The 19,403-nt window shown below is 47.8% G+C and overlaps 1 protein-coding gene across 1 annotated transcript; it reads right to left on the reverse strand.

Annotated features, from left to right (window-relative positions):
- Nucleotides 1-234: 234 nt before the first annotated feature.
- LOC116273515 (polypeptide N-acetylgalactosaminyltransferase 10-like) lies at nucleotides 235-18,781 on the reverse strand. Its single transcript, XM_031662598.1, has 2 exons — nucleotides 18,666-18,781; nucleotides 235-1,056 (listed from the first exon to the last, which is right to left on the reverse strand). Exons 1-2 carry the CDS (start codon nucleotides 18,771-18,773, stop codon nucleotides 928-930), a joined length of 237 nt encoding a protein of 78 aa, XP_031518458.1. The 5' UTR covers nucleotides 18,774-18,781; the 3' UTR covers nucleotides 235-927.
- Between the last annotated feature and the right edge of the window lie 622 nt (nucleotides 18,782-19,403).

Raw genomic sequence — 19,403 nt, forward strand, 5'->3', positions numbered from 1 at the left:
GCACCGGGGTCTCCTGGCGGGGGCGGGGCTCACAGGCTCCGCGGAGGCAAAGCTGTGCGGAGGGTTGGGGGGTCCCTTCCAGCTTCCCCGCAAACCTCCCCGAGGCTCTTTCTGTCCTCTGGGGACCCTCCCTCCTCTTCATTTTTCTTTTGTGGTCACCTGGATTTATTTATTTTTTCCCCAATACATTTAATATCAAAAACAAAAACAAACTCTGGCTAACAGATTTCCATGTGCAGTCAGTGGCCAATTTAATTGAAGCAATGATTGATACAAACCATTTTAAGGCAGTGAAACAGTTTGACATGCAGAGGTTTTGGCAGTGAGAGTGGACAGGGGGTGAGGAGAAGAGAAAGACACTGACATTTATAAACTCCACTTCCCCTGCAGAAACTTAATACGCAAGCTTTCCCAAACACACCACACCACACCACCTGTATTAATATTTATCTGACAGGTTTCTTTACGTCACCTCTGATCTAACTTTGCACCTACTTTAGCTGTATGCTAATTAATAGTATCTGTGAAATTACAGGTTAGCTACATGAATACACATTAATTTAGAATCCATATGATCTTAAAACACATGAACAAGAAAACGTTCCTGTGTTTGCCGCCTAAGATTATCCCCTCTGTCACACTTTGGGAAACAGTATCACCTCCTTAATTCTCCTGGCAATGCTGAGAGTTGGAAATAATTAGCTCTCTTTAAACAAAGGAGGAAACACAGGTTCAGAGGAGTTAAGCAACCCTCCCCAGGTCACACAGCCAATGAATGGTTAAGTAGGGATTTAAGGGAGTTCTTTTAAATTGGATTTCACCTGGAGAATGGGGGCACATCCTCAAACCCAGAGATCACGTAACACAGTCTAGGGCCCCAGGGTGACTCAGTGCAGCTGGTGGTCCTAGGCCAACCCCTTCTCCCCCCTAGGAAAGCCACCACCTTACCCGGGCCAGGCTGACTCCGGCCGGGACCTTGTAGGGCACATACTTCCTGTAGATATGGCCCACCCTGGAGCAGGGGATGTCCTCCATGCGGCCCCCACACATCCACACCTGCATGGCAAGAAGGGAGAGAGATTATGACGTTTCTGCTTCCAGTTCACCATCCCTCCAGGCCAGCATCCCTTAGTGCACTCAGCAAAAGCATCAGCCTGGATTGTCTACTGAAGCCTAGATCACACACCTAATGACGTGGGAAAACACAGTAATATAATAACAGCAGTAAAAACAGCTGACAGCACTGAGTTCTTACCATTGCCACACACTATGCTAAGATGGTCACATGCACAACCACACTTAAGTCTCATCAGAATACCTATGAAGTAGATAGTAAGATTTTACAGATGCTGAAACGGAGACTCAGAGAAGCTAAGAAATGTGTCTAAGGTCACAGAGTAAGTGGTGGAGCCAAAATGCAAACCCTGTTTTAGCTGACTTCAGAGTCTGAGCTATGGAGTGCTGTGTTGAGAATTCTAGGGTGGCATTGGGGGATCAGTGGGAAGGACCTGGTGGTCACAAAGTGACATCAGCCACAGCACAAGTAGTCAAGGTGGCACACAGGTTCCGTAGATTTACTGACACATATTTATTTTCCTCTTGGATCTATAAGCCTCTCGCTGGGTCTCCCTGGAGCAGTTCCATCAGCCTCCCTGCCCTGCGTTCTCTGAGTCGGCCTCGCTAGGCTGTGCAGCTGGGTCCTGCCGCAGTGTGGGATCTGATGGTTCTCTTTAAGTCCCTCTCCCAGGGAGGAGTATCTGACATTACAGAGAGCTCCTGAGTTTGCCCACTGGGCTGACAGCAACTTGGAAATCTGAACATGTACAGCCAATACTGACTCATACCCACTGAGGGGCCCAGCCTACACAGACTCTCCTTGGCAGGCCTGGGTTTGAATCCTGACTCAGTCACTTACCCACTTTACGACTTTGATCAAGGTACTTAACTTCTCTGAGACTCGGTTTCCTGTAAAGAAATAGAGGAGGCAGGACTGGAAGATGAGCTACTGCGTGTAAAAGGGTTTAGCGCAAGACCTGGTGCATACACAGGGCACAGCAGTGATCAGTCAGCTGAGACCCCAGCCTCCGAAGTAGCCTCACAATCCCTGCCTCCTCATATTTCTGCCCCTGTGTAGATGCCTCCCAGTGAGTCACATGAGGACTGACCTGTGTAACGCACAGGATACTGCAGAAATGATGGTCATAAAGATGCCGTGGCTTCCACCTTTCTCTGTGGGACTGCTGGCTTTGGAGGAGCCAGCTGCCATGTTTGAGGACACCCAAGCCATTCTATGGAGAGGTCCATGGGGTGAGAGCTGAGGCCTCCTGCCCACAGCACTAATTTGCCAGCCAGGTCAGTGAACCAGCAAGAAGCAGAGGTGGTGGTCACAGTCAAGCCTGCAGATGACTGCGGCCCTGGCTCATGGCCTGACTATTCCCCTATGCGAGACCCAAGGTGGAGCTATCAAACCAGCCGCTCCCAAATCCCTGGCGTAGGGAAGCACGGTCATCATAACTGTGTATTGTGTTAAGATGGATTCTCGGGGTAATTTTTCCTGGCATAGGTAACTAACATGGGAGATGGTTTCAGGTGGCGATGGCAGAGCAGGGCCATTGCATAGACTTGTTGTGGGGATGTATGGGATATGAGAGATGCTACTTTATGCTCCCCAGTCAGGGAAAGCCTCACTTTGGAGGGGATGTTTGAGGTGGAACCGAGAAGGTGAAAGTAAAGGCAAGGGAACAGGTGAGAGAAGAGCAAGTGCAAAGGCACCAGGGCAGGGCCAGGCTTGGCATAGTCAAAAAGAAAGCCAGGGCAGGAGCAGAGGGAGAAAGGGGAAGAGGGACGGGAGGGGAGGCCAGAGAGGCTCCCACAGGGGCCTCACAGGGCAGATGAAGGAGTCTCCACAGAAGGTCTTCAGTGAGGGAGATACACAATCCACTTACATCTTACAAAGATGACTCTGCCTGTGGGCTGGAGAACAGCCTGAAGGGGCAGGCCTGGGGGAGAGAAGGCCTGGGAGGCTCTTGTAGTCATCCTGATATGAGGCCATCCTGACCCTGGGCGAGGGGTGCTGAGGCGATGGGGGGGACACAGCTGGATTCAGGACATTATTATTAATCTCGCTACCATATGCTCTCGTTTGTAGGATGAGGGGCAGGAATGGGGACATCTGCAAACCAGATTCTGTGCAAAAGTGCTCTTTTCAGTTGGAACTGCTCGATGAGGTCGTGGGGATTGGGCTTCACGTCTTGATTGATTCAGGGACTCTAGAAGGGCTTGCTCTTCCACCTGGCTCCTAAAAGGTCCTTTGTCCCCCACTACTTCCTGCTATCTCCATCCTCAGCCCAGATGTACTCTGGCCCTCCTGAGAGGGGATATGCACAGGGCTGCAATTAGTGGAAGTGCTGCCTGGAGAAATGCAATTATATTCTGATCTTGGGGGAGAAAAAAAATCCAGCCAGTCAATAGAACAGAACATTGGTCTTGAGATAATGGGCTCCTGATGGTAGATTAATGTCAAGGCCAAGCCAAGAAGTTTATTTTCAAAGCAGGAGATATTGATCAGGCGCCAGCATCCCATAACAATAACTCTTCCTTTATACAAAGTGATTGATGTGGAAGTGATGCTTTTGTCTGGCGTGTATTGCCCAGGTCGCCGCTGGGCTGCCCTCTGTCTTTCAGGTGGTGCAGTGGCCCTGAGCAGGTGGGACACTTCACCCTGCTCTATTTCTGGACGTCTCCTGGGCAGTTGACCAGGTCAGCATCCAGCTTCCTTGTCTTCATATTAAACTCGCATTAGCTAATGAGGCTGTGTGTCCAGCTCTGCTTGGCAGAGGCACCTAACTTTATGCAGGTGGATGAGACATTTCCAAATCCTTCTCTTTACTGTGACCTCTGGTTTCTTTGGCCCCAATCATGCTGGCCATCAGCCTGAAGGTTCCTGAGGGACCAGGGTGACCCTGATATGTCAGGAGGCTTGAGGCATCCAGGATGCCCTCAGATTCCTGGGATGTCTGGAGGGTTTGGTCAGTGGGTTTACTCCGTGGCTTCCCTGCCCAGCACAGGATGGCCTGGTGGCCGACTCAGAATGTGAACTACCCTCAGCAAGACAGACATCTATGAAGCTGCTTCACTCCTGGGTCCTCTGGGAGTATTCCAGCGCAGGCCACGCTCATCACTTCAGAATGTCCTCTGGCCTGACCAAGGGCCCCGTGCAGCCCTCTACCCTCACCTCATCCCACTCACTTCTTGCTCACCGTACCCATTGACTCCTCTCACAGATTCCTCCCCTCTGCCTGGCTACCTCCTACTCATCCTTCAGGTCCCCTTAAGAGCCACCTCCTTAGGGGCTTCTCATCCTTTTATACCTACACACAGCACCTTGTTTCATTGCCTTTTACCAGAAGTGCAGTATTAATTATTCACAGGATTATGTCCCTGGTCTAATCTCCCTGCAACAGGCATCTGTTGTTTTTGCCTGTCCAGTGCACCTTCTCCCTATTGGTGACTGTCCTCCCAACTGCTCCACCTGGGGCCTGTGACCCAGGATGGCCAGCCGGAGCACCCAACCTCCTGGGCTCTGAAGCTAGTGTAGGGCAGGGTAATGGGGTATATTTAATGGTTGCCATGCATGCTAGTGCTTGATGTGATGGCCACACACTTTCTCTGGGGGGAAGAGCGATGGGAAACGCACTGCAGCTGCCAGCGATCACCTCTGCACCACACAGAAAGGGAGGGCCTGTCCATGAATGCAGCGAGTGCCGAGCAGGACAGTCCCAAGAGAGGGAAACAGACACCTGTTTGAGCACCTGGAAGCAGGCCCGTTGAAGACAGCCCCCCACCCCCCGCCCCCGCATGCCTTTTCTTGGCTATGGCTAGTTTAAGATGATGTTTTCACTTTTATATTTATTTATTTTTGAGACAGGGTCTCCCTCTGTCACACAGGCTAGAGTACAGTATCATGATCACTGCTTACTGCAGCCTTGACCTCATGGGCTTAAGTGACCCTCCTGCCTCAGCTTCCCAAGTAGCTGGGACCATAGGTGTGTGCCACCATACCTGGCTATTTTTATTTTTTGTAGACATGGAGGTCTCCCTATGTTGCCCACACTGGTCTTGAACTCCTAGGCTCAAGCAATCCCCCGACCTCAACTTCCCAAAGTGCTAGGATTACAGGCATGAGCCACTGCACCCAGCCTTTCTGTCACTTTTAACATAAGAGTCCTTACCAACCCCTCTGGGCCCCGCCAGACTCAGGGCCAGTGTTGGCAGGGGTCTCATCTGTTGTATTTGCCATTGGACCCCCAGTGCCTAGCACAGTGCTCTGCCCGTAAGAGGCACTCAGTCATGAAGGAGGAGGTGAATCAAGACTGATTCAAAATCTTGGGCATAGGGACTTGACTAGAGAGAAAGACGACCTCATTTTGTCATCCATTCTTCAGTCACTGGCTCCAGGGATGAACTGTCTTTTTTGCTTCCAGTAATCCTAGCAATAATATAAGTCATGAGCAGGGAGCCCGAGGTTTCCTTGTTTCTCGGGCAGAAAGCACCATTGCCATCTCTTTAGGGCTGGATCCTGGCTGAGTTTGTCTGGGGTGAAGTGGGACAGATGTAGGAGGCCAGAGAGAGCATCACCATCGTGCTCCCGGCTTGCTCACCTCCCTCTTGTGACGAACAACTCTCAACTCTGCCACGAAGAGACAGGATCCCAAGACAGGAGGGGACTCTCCTTCCAAGGACATGCTGGGGTGAGGTGCTGGCCACAGATCCCAGGCCCTGTGGTGCTCACAGCCCAGGTCACTTGTCCTTTGTATCTTTAGGCTCCTCCCTTCCTTCACCGCGGAGGCAGTGACCATCCAAGACCGAGACAGACACTGCAGACTCTGCAGCCTGACTCCCCTCATACCAATCGTCACACCACCAATGCCCACTGTGTGACTTCCTGCAGGTCACTGAACCTGGGAGCCTCACTCTCCTCATCTGTGATGTGGGGATGATGATGGCTGTTGAGATGGCACAAGACAGCATGTGAAAAGCTGTTAGCTTGGTGCCTGACTCTTAGAGAACCGGATGACTGTTAGTCATTTCTACGTGCAGAAGTACGAGAAACACCACCACCCTGAAATTACAGAGCGCCTGTCCTCTGCCCAACAACATCATGTTTTTTCACCCTATGGCCTGATTTCCCAAATGGAGAGACTGAAGTGCAAAGAGAGGAAGTATTTTTTCTTAACTAATTGGTGGCAAAACCTGCAAGTGACCAAGAGAATGAAATTATTATTAATCTCGCTACCATATTCTCTCATTTGTGGGGTGGGGGGTAGAAATGGGGACATCTGCAACCCAGATTCTGTGCAAAAGTGCTCTTTTCAGTTGGAACTGCTCAATGGGGTCGCGGGGATTGGGCTTCATGTCTTGATTAGTTCAGGGGCTCCAGACGGGCTCCTCTTCCAGCTGGCTCCTAAAAGGTCCTTTGTCCCCCACTACTTCCTGCTATCTCCACCCCCAACCCAGATGTACTCTGATGGGGTCAGGTGGGGTGGGGAGAGGTCACTGTATACCATTTGGGGCCTGGCCACCCAAGAGCAACGTCCTCTCACCCAAGAGGCAGGAACAGAGTCCAGCTGGGGGCAAAGAGAAGGGGAGCTCCAGGGATGGCAGCAGCTGGATCATCTTTGACCGGGAACCCATCTTGTTCGAGATGGGGACAAATACAGGCCACCAAGATGATATTTTGCTATCCCTCTCCTTGTGTTGCTATCAGCTTTCTCCCTGCCCTGTCCCTTCAACTCCCACCCCTGTAGGGGGATGCAGCTGTCTGCTCTGGGTCCCTTGCCACTCCACCACAGGAGTTCCCAGCACAGGAGTTCCCAAACATATCCTGCCAGCTTGTTTCCAGGCCCCTTTCACTGCCCCTGTGGCAGTCTTCTCTCTAGAAGCACCATGCCTCTAGACAAGTACAAATCTAATTGTGAAAGCCTGTTCCCCATTCATTTTCATTGCTGCTTTGATTTATTTTATTAGCAAACTTCTTTTGTGTGATGACAGGCTTCATTACAGTGTCTATAAAAGACAATTACCTGCTCTTATCTCCTAAACTGAGGGGGAAAGAAACGAGTGGTGATGTGCATTGGGAAAACACAATGGGACCCAGAAAGAGAGCGCAGCGGAAGGGCTCACCCATGGAGGGCAACCCGAGAGAGCAGCAGGGGCTGGGGCAGAGCCTCTCTCTGTCGAGGAAATGGCTGCCTGGAAGCCAGCCAGGAATGGCACGGCACCTGACCTGCCCAGAGAGAAGGAAAAGACTGGCAGCTGGCCAAGGCTTTTGCGGTTGGCATCTCAGCTGAGGACCCCTATGAAGTTCAAACCCTAATCAGTTGCACTTGGGGGAAAGACTATAATAATTGCCACCAATCATTCAGCATTCACTGTGTGCTTAGGAGGCACATAGTGCAGCGGTTAGGAGCTTGGTTCTGGAATTAGAACTGAGGTCTCACCCAGACTGTTAAGCAAGTTATAAATCTGAAAGCCTCAGTTTCCTCCTCTGCAAAATGGGAAAAATTGCTGTGCCTACCTCCTTAGGGTTGTGGTGAGGCTAAAATGAGGTAACGTAGAAGCTTGGAGGACACCGTGAGCTATCCATATGGTGTCCTGTGGGCATGTGGCCTGTCGCTACTGGTGGAGGGCGTTGCACGAATGCTACACAACTCCCTGCTGAAAAGAAACTCACATTACTTTGAATGTATTAGTTTGTTTTCAACAAGATATGGTTTCAAGAAGTATCACCACCATGAAAGGACAACCTCAGTCATGCTGGTTTTTGGATGTTTACTGGATGCAGTTGTTAAAAAACAAACAAACAAACAAACAAACAAAACCAATAGAAAAGAACAACTTTAGTTTTAAATTTACTTCTAAATTTAAGCTGTATTTTTTTTTTTTTGAGATGGAGTCTTGCTCTGTCACCCAGGCTGGAGTGCAATGGCACAATCTCAGCTCACTGCAACCTCCACCTCCCAGGTTCAAGTGATTCTCCTGCCTCAGCCTCCCGAGTAGCTGGGATTACAGGTGCCCGCCATCATGCCCAGCCAATTTTTTTATTTTTAGTAGAGACAGGTTTTCCCCATGTTGGCCAGGCTGGTCTCGCGCTTCTGGCCTCAGGTGATCCACCCACCTTGGCCTCCCCAAATGCTGGAATTACAGGTGTGAGCCACCGTGCCCGGCCTAGTATTTTTATCTGATACAGTTTTAAGCATATGTGCATCTAAATTAATAAATTAAACATATGACTATTTCAACAATATCCTTAAGTGTTTATAGTTAGTTACTTCCCCAACAAGGGGGGATGGTTACTTTACATTAGGTTTTGACTCAGATTTGGAAATACAGCAATCTCACAGCAACCCGGTGAGGGAGGCACGATCACACCCTTTACAAATGAGGAAACTGAGGTTTACTTAACACTTTACCCAGGGTTCCTCAGTGCATAAATGGCAGAACCCAAAATGGAACCTGGGGTTGGGTCCCCCAGAACTAGGCAGATCTGAGTTCCACGGAGACTGTGCCTTCCTAGGGTCTGGACTGACCCTGTCATGGTCTTCTTCAAAGATCCCTAACAGCACTTGTATTGTCTGCAGAACAAAGGGGTCACCCTTGGCTTGCAATCAGGCCCTCTGCCACCTGCTCCCATCTATCACTTCCTACCCTCTTCACACCCCCTGGACTCCCTATGTGGATGCTGCTGACAACTGGCCGCGATGCATTCATTTTTCTGACCCAGGGACTTGTGAATTTTTCTTTCTGTGACCGTTGAAACCCCAAACAAACATTAACTATCTCATTTATTTATTTATTCATTCATTCATTCATTCATTCATTCATTCATTCATTCATTCATTCATACATGATCTGGTCATTGGTCAGGTTTGTTCTAAAAACCATGCTGGAAAAAATGGAACAGAAACGAACTGTCAAGGGTGGACCAAAGATATAGAGCCTTGAAAGCCAGGTGAAGGTGTTGGAACTTGTCGGCCAACCTGCCAACCAACCTGCCCATTTCCTCTGTCCTTCCACACCCACGCCTGAGCATCCTCTCTCCACAACCTCCCACCCATTCAGTACAGCTGCCATTTTCAACCTTGAGCCTCATCGGAAGCACCTGGAGGGCATATGAAAAAACAGCTGGCTGGGCTCCACAGCAGGGTCTGACTCAGCACCCTGGGGGGAGCCCGATAATCTGCATTTCTAGTAAGTTCCCAGGTGATGCTAATGCTGCTTGTCCAGGGATCACACTTTGAGAGCCACCGCATACTGGAATGGTGACAACCTCTCAGGTGACTGTGCCTGCCAGTTCACAGTATATTTCTTAACAGCTCTGTGAATTTGGGACTATTGGTGCCCCTTTGTAGATGAGGAAATACAAGTTCAGGAGAAAGGGCAGATGAGTCCAAGGTCTTACACAGAGTTTGTTCCAGAACTGGGCCTGGAGCCAAGGCCTTTTGACCTGTCTTGCCAGCCTCTTTCCACTCTTGTCTTCCTGCAACCACAGCCCGATCACAATAACCACAAGCACGCTGACATTAACAGCTATCATTTAGTGATCATTTATTATGTTCCAGGCACTGAGTTAAGCTTTTAATATATTTTGGCTAATATCATGCTCACAACTGCACTATGAAGTAAAGATTATTCTATCCCTAAATAATATAAAGAGGAGAGGTTAAGTCACTTTCCCAAGGTCACACAGCCCCTAGCTCATTGAATTTGCACTAGAACCCAGGCAGTTTGATGATGAAGCCCATATATGTAATAGTGTGCTGTTCTGCCTCCTTACCTGAGGGTTATGATCAGAACAGCTGCCACTTACTGAGTACCTCCTGTTTGGTTAGCTCCAGGCCAAATATATGTACCATCCCATTTAGTTCTTACAACAAACTTTTGAAGAAGTTATTTTATTACCATTTTTAAGGAAGAAAGAGCCAAGGCACCATGAGGTAGGTGTGTGCTGATTAGGGAGTAACACACACACAGGCGACTCTCGGACCACTGAGCCGCCTCCTTGGAGGAGTAGTGGGAGAAGCAGGCTCCCAGGCAGGGACACTCATGGAATTTCAAATGGCTTGCTGAGAGCCATGAGCAGAATGCCTTCCCTGTTCCCAGCAGACGGCTCTTGCACAGGCTGGGCATATGTGGCCCCAGGACAAAAATGCTGCACGTATCAGACCATATTTCCAGCATCCTTGGATAACACAGGGAATGAAAGAAATGAGGATCAGGTTCCTGGCAGCCACGCTGCAGCTGTCCGAGGCAGAGGGTGCTGGTAGGGGCAGGGAAAAGGATGGGGAAATGCATTGCCATACAGGTGCCCGGTGGTGGCCCTGGATCTCCTTCTGGTGCTTGGGCTGGCCTTTGGCAATCATTTCTCCCTCCTGTGTGGCAACTTAACCCCTCTCAGGGCTGGTCCTGACCTCTGGGCCCTTCCTGGGACATGGGCCTCTCTCTAGACTGGATACACATTTTCTCTACTCTTACCACCAGGCGGAATGACATGAGCACTGGGCTTGGAGCCAGGGCATCTGGGATTTAGCCCTAGCACTGCCACCTTCCAGCGGAGGGACCCTGCCCCGTCACCTAACCGCTCTGGGCATCAGTTCGCAATATTACCCTTGCTCAGCTTCTGGGTGTGTCCTGCCTTCTTTTCACACATCCTGTTTCACTTAGTCTTCTTGATACGACTGAGTTTTATGGAAAAAAAAATCAGAGTTTTTTTTTTTTTTTTTTTTTTTTTAAAGTCTGTCCATGTAGCCTGGGACTGGGCTAGCCTTTCAGTAACCATATCAGTATCACACAAAGCCAGCCCCAGTCTCCTGTGAGTCTTCATTCCTCTACCGAGAGAATGGATTTTCCTCTCAGAACGAGCTCAAAGATCTTCCTGACTTCTGCAGTGGAGGGTGTCCTCCCTCTCGTCCCCTCACATGGCTTTCTATCACTCCCTTGCTCTGCAAGCCTGCCTGATGGAACCCTCGTACCTGTCTCCATTTTGCCAAGGACAGTGGGGCCCACATCTGCCTCCTGAAGCAGACCCTGCAGAGTTACTCCTGACCTCAAGCCTTCCCTGGGAGTCTCGCACTGCTGACTTGTGCAGAATCTCATCTCAGAGCTTGCAAATGGCCCAAACAATGTGCTGGAATGTATATGGATGGAGGGTGGGCTGGGAGTGCTGAGAACCCAACATTTTCTTCTTTTTTTTTTTCCTTTCCTTTGAGACAAGTTCTCACTCTATCACCTAGGCTGGAGTGTAGTGTCATGAACATGGCTTACGGCAGCCTTGACCTCCCAGGCTCAAGCAATCCTCCCACCTTAGCCTCCCAAGTAGCTGGGACTATAGGAGCGCAGCACACCACCATGCCCAGCTAATTAAAATAATTTTTTTTTTTTTTTTTGTAGAGATGAGGTCTCAGTGTGTTGCCTAAAGCTGGTCTTGAACTTTTGGGCTCAAGCAATACTCCTGCCTCGACCTCCCAAAGTGTGAGAATTACAGGCATGAGGCACTGCGCCTGGCCCCTTCTTGTAACTTTTCCTGGTTACAGAAGTAATACATACTTATGATGAACACATTCAATGTTATAGACACACATTAGGTAGAAAGAGACGGCTATACTCTGAAGCCCTCCCACCCCCAATGGCCACTAGGGACAAAGGCTTCATGGCACTGTGAGTCATTTTCAGAAGTGAGATGGGCTGGGTGCAGTGGCCCATACCTGTAATGCCAGCATTTTGGGAGCCCGAGGCAGGAAGACTGCTTGAGGCCAGAAGTTCAAGACCAGCCTGGGCAACATATGGAGACCCCATCATTACAAAATATTAAAAAATTAGCTGGGAGTGGTGGTGTAGACCTGTAGTCCCAGCTATTTGGGAGGCTGAAGTGGGATGACTGCTTGAACCCTGGGGTGCTGAGGCTGCAGTGAGTTCTGATCATATCACTGCCCTCCAGCCTGGGCAACAGTGTGAGATCCTGTCTGAAAAAAATGTTTTTTTTGTGGAGACCTCCAATTTATTTTATATAATATTTTCTCATTTAGATATGCTCTAACTTATTTATCCCCAAAGGACGTGCATTTGGGTCATTTTCAATCTTCTGCTATGGTAAGTGACACTTCAGCAAATAAATCTTTGCTCATTGCTCTCTGTCTTGGATAAACTCCTGGGCATGGAATTTCAGGTCAAAGAATGTGCTTGCTCTGAAATGTAATGGATTTTGCCAAATTGCTATCCACAAAAGATAGATCCACTTACATTGCCCCAAAGCCTACATTTTTCTCACTTAATTTGGTCACGTTGTCCTGGTTGGATACTTTCTGTCTCCTGTGTCTCATAGTTGGAGATATCCTAACTGTGGCCTCCTGGGGACACTGTGCAGTTTCCTTTCTGCTCATCCTGCTGCCTCCACCCCTAATCCAACACAACCCCTCATATCTGTGTGTATCAGAGGGCTTTCCACACAGCATCTCATTTGATCCTATCTTGCGGGGTATGAAGGAAAATCGTATCAGCACAATCTGGGATGTGAGGACTGGAGGTCAAACAACTGGTCCAGGGTCCTAGGACGGAAGGAGAGCCTCCTTGCTGAGCAGCTTTCCCACCATACACCATTGTCCAAAGATGGCCTCGTAAGTGTGGGAAGGGTAGTATCAAGGAGGTTTATCAGTTGGAAGTGATGCCACTAACACACTAACAGTTACTGTAAACACTGATGTGGGCCAGAGACTGGGTATACAGAGGTGGACAAAACCTCCTGCCTGCCTCCAGGGAGCACGCGGATATGGGAGTGCAACATGGGCTGGTTCCCAGGCAGCATGGGGAGCCATCTATATAAGCTGAGACTGGAAAGATGAGTGAGGGTTGGCCAGACTAAGGAAAGGCATTTCAGGAGTGGACAGTGTGGGCCTGCAGAGAGGGGCTGGCCCATAAGCCTGGATCTTACATGCAGTCTTGTCTGGCCGAGTAAGGTAGACATCTATGGTTTGCCCTTCTCCACATCCATTCTCCCTTCTGGGCACAGCACCTGGACTTTCCTTTGGGTAACTAGCCCATCCCCACCTTCCTGGCTCCAGGATGGGCATGTGACTGCAGGTGAACAATCGCAGTATTGTTCAGGGATGGGCATGGGGCCAGCAGGTCAATGAGACTCAACCTGGGGACTTGTACAAGATGATGGGAAAAGCAGACTCTCTTTTCACGGGCTGCTGAGGATCTCCATGAGAAAAAGCCCACCTAAGAGGGAAGCCAGCTCAGATGAAATATGGCCTAGGCATTGAGAGAGACCTAGCCCAAGTGAGATGAGTGAGTCCCTGCATCCAGCCTGGCCTTAGGGTCTATCCTGGAATTTCAGTTGTGTGAGCCTATCAATTCTGGTTTTTGCTTAAATCAGATTGACCAGGGTTTTGGTTATCTGTAAGCAAGAATCCAGACTAATGCAACGGGATAAGAGGAAAAGGGGGAAGGAAGAGCAGCAGGGCCAGCTCATGAAGCTAGCTGGAGGCTAGGCTATGGAGTTAAAAGACTTGTCCAACCACTAGAACTGGGAAGATTCTGACTTCCATGTGAGAACTTTGCTCTGCTGAGAGAGACAGACAGAGAAGGAGGGAGGGAAAGGGAAAGTTAATGACTTTTCTAGAAATTTCAGAGCTGTTCGAACACTTTTTGGGGGTTTTCTCATCAGGATAGACAGTCCGGTCCGGAATCAGCCCTCAGCCCTGAAGGTACATGTTGATTGATCTTAATTTCTGAAAATACACTCATGCCTTTCAGACTGGGCTTCTCTCTGTCACCAAGAAAAGGGATCTCTTAGCAGAGATGAATCAGAGGGAATTTGGTCCTTCGTAAATGCCCGGTTCTGGCTGAAAGAGAACACGTGCATTCCAGCAGGGCGCTGCCAGGGATGAATGGGCTCACCTGTTCCCCTCAGCCCTGCAGGCAGCCTTTCTACAGGGTCCTGGGAGACAGTGCACTGGCAGATGGGCTGTTGCTGGCTCCAGGAACTCTCCTTTTCCAAGCCAGGAGAGAGAAAGCCCAAGGAGAAAAGTCTCCCTTCCGGACCTCAGGAGCCTCCTCATTACACCATCTCATTTCCTCCGGAAAGTGACGGACATAATTGGATCAAATGGAAATGTAAGCCAGCCTCCTTCCCCCTCCCGGGTGAGAGACTTCCAATATGGCTTCATTACCACGTCTATTGTAAATAACTGTGGAGAAAAATGCCATTTGTTCTGCCATAATTGCCCGATGAGCATCAGTGGAGGGGTCTTTGAAACACATAGAATGAAATCATTTGGGGCTGGTTTAGAAATTCCTCTGTGCAAATCTTTCTCTATTCACTGTTCTCCACAGAGGGCGTTTCTGAAGGGGGTCTTCTAGACCAAGGAGCCAGTTAGGAGCTTGGAGGCTGATTCTGGCCAGGGACACACTGACTTGGAGTATTCAGCCACTATTTATTAACTGCTGTCAACTAAAGAAAAAAAAAATGAAGCTTTTAAAGAATTAAAATTAGTTTTATTTAGAAGTCTTGTTGAGGATTATAGACCAAGGCCTGTAGCCTAGGAGGAGGCTTTTAGAAAGGTTCTCTCAGACTCCTCCAATGTCATATTTTAGTTTATACATAGGTGGTGAAGATTTAGTATGTGTAATATTACATCAAGGTTTGGGTGTTAGAGTACATCTGGTTATAGATTACAGAAGCATAGTCACTAATCTTGTTGGACGTTATTTTATGAGCAGAGAAAGGCGAGGACTAGGGTCATTTATCTTTGAGGGAATGTAGTGACTCAGGCAAGGGACATGGGGGGCCATGCGTTCTATCCTGTTTTGCTTTTAAAACATCTTTCCAGATTGCTGCACAGTGTCCCGGAGTCAGGGGCTTTGTGAAATTCTCCTGGCAAAGGGAAATGGGCAAACATGGCCTCTTACATTTGCTACTTTATCTCACAAAGTTTTTGGTCATAAATTAATTGTCTGGTTGTGTTGATAAGACTAATATTGATTGCCTTCTGTAGTTAGGAGGGCTCTTGTTTAGGAAGGTTGGTAATTTTTAGTTATAGTTGTATCAGACCTAGTGTGTTTTTTAGCCTTTTCTTGGAAAATATGTTTTGGATTGAATTTAGTTCTCATTAGTATGTGTGGGGGGTTTTTGATAGTGTCTTTTTTTTGTATTTAATACAATATTTTAATAGGATTATTATGAGGACATTATAGATTCTATACAGTAATATATACTTCATAGTAATAAAGTCTGTTGTAGATTGAAAAAATATGATATTTAATAAAATTGGAATATATATTTGTATACTTTTAATTGTATTATTTTTTATACTTATATTTATTAGAGTCTTTTTAATGAAAACCAATGTTGGACTAGAATTTATTGTAAATGCCTTTAGACAAGAATTTAGAATAATTCTAAATAAGTGACAAAAATAGAATAATCACAGTTAAAATTTGATAAAAGTTTTTGATTTTTTTTTTTTTTTGACACAGAGTCTCACTGGGTCACCCAGGCTGGAGTGCAGTGGCACGATCTCGGCTCACTGCAAGCTCGGCCTCCCAGCTTCCAGCAATTCTTCTGTCTTCACCTCCTGAGTAGCTGGAATTACAGGCATGCACCACCACGCCTGGCTAATTTTTGTATTTTTAGTAAAGATGGGGTTTCACGATGTTGACCAGGTTGGTCTCGAATTTAGTTATTTTATTATATGTAGTATTTTAAAATGATAACCAGAATTATGACTGACAGTGTTATATCAGAACTACTAGACTTTTATACATTTTACATAGTTTTAGAATATTTATAATTTATATAAATATAATTTTAGAAAGGATTTAATACAATAATAAAAATTATGACTCATAAAAATTGGTCTCATAGTGCCTTTTCTGTGCTGGGCCAGGCTTTAGGTACCTGGGATATGGCAGTGAGTGAAACACAAGAAGATCCCTCCCCCACTGACTACACTTTGCTGGTAAGCCTGGAATGCCTCAGAATGCATATCAACACCCACCTGGGGCAGCCCTTACCAATGCATCAGAGTTGGCCAAGCAGAGAGTAGAAACCTATTTGCTATCTCTCTCTCTCCTTCCCTCCCTCCCTCCCTCTCCCCCTCCTTCTCTCTCTCTCTTTCTTTCTTTTTTTTTTTTTTAAATGAGATGGGGTCGTGTTGTGTTGTCCAGGCTGGTCTCAAACTCTTAGGCTCAAGAGATCTTCCCACCTCGGCCACTGTTCCTGGCCCTATTTGCCACTTCCGACTTAGACTGTTATTAATTCCATTAACTAAGAGGTTGCAGAATATCCAAGTAAATTAGGAATAATCCCAGAAGAGGAAAAAAAAAAAAAAGAAAAAGAAAAAAGAAAAAAAAAATCCCAGAAAGGGTGAGGCAGAGGTCCATAAAACATGGCAGGTTTTCAGAACAGTCTGGGTATGATTTAAACAACAACAAAAATAGGTCAGAGCATGGGCTTTGGAGTCAAGCAGACCTGCGTTCGGGCCCCAGTTCTGCTTCTTCTGGCTGTGTGAGGCCTTGGTCTCAGCTTTGCTTGCCTTCCTGGTAAAACAGGTATAATAATGGTACCACTCTCCTAAGGCTGTTGTGAGGATTAAACCAGTCAGCATTTGTGAAGGGCTCAGCACACTGTCCTGTTAGCTATGATCAGGACTGAAATTCGCTTGTTACACACTGGAGTGGATGCGCCATTGTTTATAGCTGGTGTCTGTTCCGACTGTATGTGCTTGTGTCATCAGAGTTGTTACATATTTTGAATATTACCCTCTTACGTGAATATTAATTTTATTTGGGGAGGCTGGTCTCCTTATGGGAGGCAACTTCAGAACTCTGGTGATTAAAATAGATATAAACTGGCTGGGCACAGTGGCTCACACCTGTAATCCCAGCACTTTGAAAGGCCGAAGTGGGTGGATCACCTGCGGTCAGGGGGTCGAGACCAGCCTGGTCAACATGACGAAACTCCATCTCTATTAAAAACACAAAACATTAGCTAGGCGTGGTGGCGGGCACCTGTAGTCCCAGCTACTCAGGAGGCTGAGGCAGGAGAATTGCTTGAACCCAGGAGGCAGAGGCTGCAGTGAGCTGAGATTGCACCACTGCACTCCAGCCTGAGATTGAAACTCCATCTCAAAAAAAAGAAAAGAAAAAGATATAAACTGCTTTGCAAACCTAAATAACATCAGTAGAATTCTAGTTTTTTTTTTTTTTTGGCTAATCAAGAATTTATGTTCTTCAGTTCTGAACTACCCAACCACTGTTGCAGATAGTAATATTAATGTGTCAATAATAATCTTCAGGATAATTTATTAAGACGCACCTAATAAGCATGGTCTCACTTAATCCTCTCAACAACTCTGTGAGGATTAACATTTCATTAAACCCATTTTATGGAAGTAGAAACCGAGGCTCAGTGAGGTGACGATTCCTTGCCCAAGATCACACAGCTGGCAGGACATGGCAGAGCTAGGATCTGATCTTGGCACTCTAGCGCCAATACCAAAGCCTTAATTCACTGTGCCTGACAATGGTCCTTTGCATTGAAAGTTGAGGCCTGACTCGGGGGCATCAGAGTTGTGTATTCACAGGGGTCATTTCAGTAATGGTGTTATCTGTCCCTCATGGGTTGGGGATATGCCTTAGCCAGGGGTCTAAGCTGTTAGAAGCTGATTCTGACAAGCCACAAGGGCATGGGTCGAGCTAACCCTCCCCTCGGAAGGTCCAAGCCTTCACTTGAGAACAAGACAGACTCCCACAAATAAAGTGGAGAATGCAGCCTTGGAAGTTTGGGTGCTTAACTAGTTATTAGTTAACTAGTAACTCCTTTACCACTACTGTCAGAAAGCTTCTAGAGCCCATAGGCTGGTCAAGTAGGTTACAGTAAGTATTTACTCACTGAAACTTTAACAATTTCTACCAGTTATTAATTGCTGGTCATGTTCCCAGGTTGTGTGCTAAGCACTTTCTAGACATGCTCGCACTTAATCTTCACGATAGCTCTGTAAGCTAGGTAGTTATCATGATTCCCTTATTTCAGATGAGGAAAGAAAGCTCAGGGGGGTCATCTAACTTGCTCAAAGTCAGATAGCTACTGATGATGGAGTTGGGATCTGAATCTAGGCCTGTGACTTTACAACTGGAGCTTATGCTCACTGGTCTTTGTCAAAGTCCTAGAGCAACAGGTACAAAAGGGAAAACTTGAGGGGGTGACCGAGAGCACTCCTCTAGGCCTACGTATCCTGTTTGGCCTTCCTAGCTTCTCTGGCCCACTGCTTATTTGCTGGACATCTCAATCTCAGACCCGCCATCTTGAGTAGAAACAAGACCTTATTCCAACATCTTAAGAAGACACAAGGCAAATGCCAGTCAGAGCTGTGGTGAAGACCAGCCTTTGGCAGCTGGAGGGTACTCCCCTTCCCTCCCACACCTCCCCCCCCGCACCACAACAAAGAGTGGCCCATGAGCCCCTGTCTTCTTCACCCGATGGGCTGAAGGGCTGTAGAACCCTGAGGCCTCCAGTCTTTCCAAGCTCAGGCAGAAGCTGCCGCACCTACTGGGACAGGCACTCAGGAGGCTGTGCCAAGAAGGGGGCGTCCGGAGGGCTGGCTCACCTTGAAGGAGATTTCATACTGCTCCCCTCCCCAGATCTCCAAGCCTGGGTCATACCCGCCCAGCTCCCAGAACCACTTCCGATCCACGGCAAACAGTCCACCGGCCATCACGGGAGACCTGTCAGAGAAGAAGAACACGGCGTGAAGGTGCAGATGTCCTGGCCGCGTGCTCCCTGATAACGCCGTTCCCCCAATGATGGTGTTCCACGATGCCCCCTGAACACAGCCCAAGTGTCTTCCAGGGAATCCAAGGCCCTTCCAGGCATTCCCCTTTCTTGCCTACAACTTCCTTTCATAAGAGCTACATTTTAACCAAATGGGACCCGAAGTTCCTTTACACAATTAACACCTAAGAGTACTTGTGAAATGAAATCACAGTACTTTGTCCACATGGGACCTGTAGCTGCATCATAAATATGTACATGTTAGTCCTCTCACTAAATGGTCCAAGTTGGTCTCTCCAAGCGTGTCTGTTATAGAATCTCTTAGAGAGATGAAAAAATATACAGCTTGCTGGGCCCCACCTCAGACCTGCTGAAACAATCCCCGCGGGAGGGAGCCTAGGACTCTGTTTTTGAACGTGCTCCTTTGACAACTGTTACTCAGCAGGCCGGGCATGGACGTTTGTTCTGCTGCGGTGTTTACAGAAGAAGCCACCGTTTCTGTCTTTTCAGTTAAACTGGGAGATAAGATCAACTCCATTCATTCATTCTCTCATGAGTTTGTTCATCCCGTGCC

Source organism: Papio anubis, unplaced genomic scaffold (assembly GCF_008728515.1).
Source record: "Papio anubis isolate 15944 unplaced genomic scaffold, Panubis1.0 scaffold794, whole genome shotgun sequence".
Classification (NCBI taxonomy): domain Eukaryota; kingdom Metazoa; phylum Chordata; class Mammalia; order Primates; family Cercopithecidae; genus Papio; species Papio anubis.